At 40.9% G+C, this 6,000-nt stretch overlaps 1 protein-coding gene across 2 annotated transcripts in view; it reads left to right on the forward strand.

The window, feature by feature from the left end:
* The window catches only part of LOC109883585 (far upstream element-binding protein 3), a 65,026-nt gene extending 62,709 nt beyond the window's left edge, over nt 1–2,317 (forward strand). For both annotated transcript variants that reach the window (XM_031806549.1, XM_020475616.2), the window contains one exon: nt 634–2,317. In XM_031806549.1, coding sequence (XP_031662409.1) covers nt 634–642 — 9 coding nt within the window. In that variant the 3' untranslated portion in view covers nt 643–2,317. The remainder of the gene's footprint in view (nt 1–633) is intronic.
* The last annotated feature ends 3,683 nt before the right edge of the window (nt 2,318–6,000 follow it).

Here is a 6,000-nt window from a genome sequence, read left to right on the forward strand (position 1 = left end):
CTAGTTATTTCTCTTATCCAGGTGGAATACAACAGTCACGATAAGAGCTGAAAACTCCCTCGGGAGGTAGAAGGGTCGGCATTTGACCATCAGGTATTCCAAGACCGGTGAACAGTGGGTCGACACTTCCACCGCACTGGCGTTAGCACACCACTTGGAGTTGATGTGGAGGCAAACCCCTCCCCGCCTCGATTTCCCCGACTCCACTGTCCTGTCCACCCTGTGAATGGAGAATCCATTAAGTTGGATAGCCATGGGGGTATCTTGTCCGAGAACCATGTTTCAGAAAAGCAAAGGATATTGCAGTTTCGAGAGTCCCGTTGTCAGCAAATCCACAATCGGAGGTCATCCATCTTTTTGTCGAGTGACTACATTCGCCAGTAGAATGGAGGGAAGAGGTTTCCGGTTGATCATTTTTGCCTTAATCTCGCATGGACCCCCCCCTTGCCTCTGTAATGCCAGCATTTCCTCTTGGGTAGCCCGAAAATTGGGTCGGAGTACTTTCTGAAGGCACTGTATATGTTAAAGCCAAGTCTTGAAATGTTTACAGGCATGCGTGTATTGGTGTGTGCTGTTGCATGAATGAATGCATGGTAAACAACATAACATTTTCCTCTTTGTAATATCTTTCAGGAGCATTAGAGTGGACGCCCATCTTATGAAGATTTTGGAATCATTGAGATGATGAAAACAGAACTATTAACAGTACTATTGAGGTTTCTAAAGTATATTTTCAACACTTTGCGGCTTACCTTTCCTTTTTGTAATGCACTAGCTATAGAATAACAAAAAATAATTAACGAAAATCTTTTTCTTTTCTTTTTTCTTATTTTCTTTTCTTTTTTTACCTAAAAACTGATATTTTACTGGGCAATTTGGAATACCCTCTGGTCTTGAGAATATAACTTTCTTTTTTTTGATCAAACTTGAACTTAAAATGTATCGGTGTGGCTTTGAACAAAATGCAGTATAATCTATTTTGTCCAGTTTTAGCAATAAAATGGTATTGGCTTAGCAGTCTTGAGTATTGAGTATAATGACAGTTTTGTTTTTGTAAACTATGTTTTAAACATGTGCTTGTGATGATTTGTGTTTTTACGTAGACATTTTTTTGTTGAGAGATTGAAATGTAATGTATTATTGTTGGAAAAAAGTTTTTTCTTTTGTACTAAATTCCTGGTATGGTGTCTAATTTCTTATTTAATCCTGTTATTCTTCTGTGTTATCGTTTTGTTTTCTGTTCAGGGAGGTGCAATATCTCATTTCGGTTTGCAGACAAATATGTTGACAAAAATGAGTTCTTATTCCTACATTAGAAATCTTAGGTTTAAGCCTAAGTGTAATAAATGCTTGTCAAAATGATCTGTTAGGGAGTGGGGTTATTATTATGAGTTTGATTTAATCTTGTTATGTATGTATCCTTATGTACATGGGTATTTAAGTATATTTGTTGAATAAGGATTGTTTGTGTAGTTTTCACATGGATGCTCTCCCAATTTTCTGTATTCACTGCTCAAATATGGTAAATATGTTTCGAAATTTGATGTTGCATCTCTCACCAAGTGCAAATATAAACCCGGTATACACTCTGTGCTCAAGACTGCTAAGCCTTTCTTTCATTCTACCTGTTAAAAATATTTGTTTTTGTATGGCAAATGTGTGTACCCCCTAGCTTCCACAATATCCCAACCAGAACACTCTGTTACTCGCTAACATGATTGTTTTTGTGTGAGCAAGAATGTATGCTATGATTTGTTACATGATTACTGTCTCTACTATATTTTCTAATGACAAGGCATACTGTATCCTCTGATTTATTTTAATTATTTTTTTCTCATATGCACAGCTAACGATGTATTTAAAAGTAGTCATTTTTTTGTTTCTGGGGCAGTTGATACCATTTGGGCTATTGTAAAGCACATTCCTGTTTTGAAATGTTTGCTGCCTTTTCAATGGCAAATTAGCTTAACTGCAGAGTTACCCAGAGAGCCATATCACTGGACTAACAAATTCATTGTTCTGTAGCATACAGTGTGATTTAGATACCTTAAGTGTAAAGTTTTATATGCCATAAACATGAATAGAGGCAATATATATTCTCACTAGTTTATTTCTATGCTTTCTTTACTCTTTGACTCAAAGTAATTTGCCACAATTGCTTTTGTGGTGAAAATATAGAATCTTTATTTTTGTACTGTTAAAAAGTGAACTGCACCGGTATGAAGTATAATGATTTGTCAATCTCCCTACCAGTTTTCTTTGTTGCTGTGTACCCTGCTTCAATTAAATCTAAACTCCACGATTGAGTATGAATTTACCTCTTCTTTCAGAAGCATTATTTTAATCGGATCCTATTGAATTTTTTCAAGATATGAAATGCCATGATGTGGACAGCAAAAGTAATGACTAGTTTTCTGCCAGAAAAAACGTAAGTGTTATGTGTTTACAAGTCTGTCATTCTTAATTTAATCCATTAGCGAAATGCAATCCCTCTTTCACTCACTCATGCATTAAAACACATTAGCAAAACAATTTGTAGAACTCTGTTCCCTACATAGTGCACTACTTTTGACCATAGGGCTCTGGTCCAAAGTAGTGCACTCAGGGCCGACCCTGGGCTTAATTAAGCGACATAAGCCGATGCTTAGGGCCCCCCCCCCCCCCCCCCCCCCCCCAAAAAAAAAACTGTGCCTTCAGAAAGTATTCATACCACTTGACTTATTTCACATTTTGTTGTTACAGCCTGAATTCAAAATTGATTCAGTAGTTTTTTTTCTCACCCATCTTTTCTCACCCATTTGTTGCTTATTTATTTGGAAATGAAATGCTGAAATATCTCATTTACATAAGTATTCACACCCCTGAGTCAGTACACTTTTGGCAGCAATTACAGCTGTGAGTCTTCATGGGTAAGTCTAAGAGCTTTCCACACCTGGATTGTGCAACATTTTTAATTTTTTTATGTATGCTTCAAGCTCTGTTGCTAGACAACCATTTTCAGGTCTTGCCATAGATTTTCAAGTAGATTTAAGTCAAAACTAACATTCACTGTCTTGGTAAACAACTCCAGTGTAGATTTGGCCTGTTTTAGGTAATGTTTTGATTTCACCTTTATTTAACCAGGTAGGCCAGTTGAGAACAAGTTCTCATTTACAACTGCGACCTGGCCAAGATCAAGCACAGCTTTTCAATAAAAACAACAATTGGCCACATCGGATAAACAAACGTACAGTCAATAACACAATAGAAAAATCTATGTACAGTGTGTGCAAATGTAATAAGATTAGGGAGGTAAGGTAGGCCATAGTGGCAAAATAATTACAATTTATCATTAACACTGAGTGATAGATGTGCAGATGATGATGTGCAAGTAGAGATACTGGGGTGCAAAAGAGTAGTTAGGTAGTTGGGTGGGCTATTTACAGATGGGCTGTGTACAGGTACAGTGATCGGTAAGCTGCTCTGACAGCTGATGCTTAAAGTTAGTGAGGGAAATGTAAGTGTCCAGCTTCAGTGATTTTTGCAATTTGATCCAGTCATTGGCAGCAGAGACCAGTGAAATATACCTGCTGGAGTGCGTGCTACTGGTGGGTGTTGCTATGGTGACCAGTGATCTGAGATAAGGCGGAGCTTTACCTAGCAAAGACTTATAGATGACCTGGAGCCCGTGGGTTTGGTGACAAATATGTAGTGAGGACCAGCCAACGAGAGCATACAGTTCGCAGTGGTGGGTAGTGTGGGCTTTGGTGACAAAACGGATGGCACTGTGATAGACTACATCCAATTTGCTGAGTAGAGTGTTGGAGGCTATTTTGTAAATGACATCGCCAAAGTCAAGGATCAGTAGGATTGTCAGTTTTACACGGGTATATTTGGCAGCGTGAGTGAAGAAGGCTTTGTTGCGAAATAGGAAGCAGATTCTAGATTTAATTTTTAGATTGGAGATGCTTAATGTGAGTCTGGAAGGAGAGTTTACAGTTTAACCAGACACCTAGGTATTTGTAATTGTGCACATATTCTAAGTCAGAACCGTCCAGGGTAGTGATGCTAGTCGGGCGGGCGGGTGCGGGCAGCAATCGCTTGAAGAGCATGCATTTAGTTTTACTAGCATTTAAGAGCAGTTTGAGGCCATGGAAGGAGTGTTGTATGGCATTGAAACTCATTTGGAGGTTTGTTAACACACTGTCCAGAGAAGGGCCAGATATATACAGAATGGTGTCGTCTGCGAAAAGGTGGATCAGAGAATCACCAGCAGGAAGAGTGACATCATTGATATATGCAGAGAAAAGAGTCGGCCCGAGAATTGAACCCTGTAGCACCCCCATAGAGACTGCCAGAGGGCCGGACAACAGGCCCTCCGATTTGACACACTGAACTCTATCAGAGAAGTAGTTGGTGAACCAGGCGAGGCAGTCATCTGAGAAACGAAGGCTATTAAGTCTGCCAATAAGAATGCGGTGATTGACACGAGTCGAAAGCTTTGGCCAGGTCAATGAATACGGCTGCACAGTACTGTCTTTTATCGATGGAGGTTATGATCTTTTGTAGGGCCTTGAGTGTGGCTTAGGTGCACCCATGACCAGCTCGGAAACCAGATTGCATATCGGAGAAGGTACGGTGGGATTCGAAATGCTCGGTGATCTGTTTAACTTGGCTTTCGAATACTTTAGAAAGGCAGGATGGATATACTGTAGGTCTGTAACAGTTTGGGTCTAGAGTGTCTCCCCCTTTGAAGAGAGGGATGACCGCGGCAGCTTTCCAATCTTTAGGGATCTCAGATGATACAAAAGAGAGCATGAACAGGCTAGTAATAGGGGTTGCAACAATTTCGGCACATAGTTTTAGAAAGAGAGGTTCCAGATTGTCTTGCTGTTATTGTCCTGCTGAAAGGTTAATTTGTCTCCCAGTGCCTGGTGGAAAGTAGACTCAGCCAGGATGCCTTTTTAGGAAGGACGCATGTGTCTTTGTACAGAGTGGGTGTATTACTTTGTCTGTAATAAACACTATTACACACAGAGTGAGTCCATGCAACGAAGGGGTTGAATACTTGCTGACTCAAGACATTTCAGCATAAAATTGTTCATTAATTTCAAAAGGTGTTTGATGGGGTTGAGGTCAGGGCTTTGTGCAGGCCAGGCAAGTTCTAACACAACGATCTAGACAAACCATTTCTTTATGGACCTAGCTTCGTGCAAGTGGGCATTGTCACGCTGAAACAGGAGAGGGCCTTCCTCAAATGAAAGCACATAATCGTCTAGAATGTCATTGTACGCTGTAGCATTAAGATTTCCCTTCACTGGAACTAAGGAGCCTGAACCATGAAAAACAGCCCCAGACCATTATTCCTCCTCCACCAAACTTTACAGTTGGCACTATGCATTTGGGCAGGTAGCATTCTCCTGGCGTACGCCAAACCCAGATTCATCACTTCAGAGAACGCGTTTCCACTGCTCCAAAGTCCAATGGCGGCGAGCTTTACACCACTCCAGCAGACGCTTGGCATTGCGCATGGTGATCTTGTGTGTGGCTGCTTTGCCGTGTGCACCCATTTCATGTAGCTCCTGATGAACAGTTCTTGTGCTGATGTTGCTTCTAGAGGCCGTTTGGAACTCGGTAGTGAGTGTTGCAACTGAGGATAGACTATATTTACTAGCTTCAGCACTCAGCGGTCCCTTTCTGTGAGCTTGTGTGGCCTACTACTTTGCGGCTGAGCCGGTGTTGCTCCTAGAGCACTTCACAACAACAGCACTTACAGTTGACCGGAGCAGCTCTCGCAGGGCGGAAATTTGATAAACTGACTTGTTGGAAAGGTGGCATCCTATCCAATTTGAAAGTCACTGAGCTCTTCAGTAATGCTATTCTACTGCCAATGTGTGTCTCTGAACATTGCATGGCTTGGTGCTCGATTTTATACACCTGTCAGCAACGGGTGTTGCTCGTGGCAGCCGAATCCACTAATTTGAAGGGGTGTCCATATACTTTTGTATATACAGTGCATTC

Source organism: Oncorhynchus kisutch, linkage group LG27, assembly GCF_002021735.2.
Source record: "Oncorhynchus kisutch isolate 150728-3 linkage group LG27, Okis_V2, whole genome shotgun sequence".
In the NCBI taxonomy this organism is placed as follows: Eukaryota; Metazoa; Chordata; class Actinopteri; order Salmoniformes; family Salmonidae; genus Oncorhynchus; species Oncorhynchus kisutch.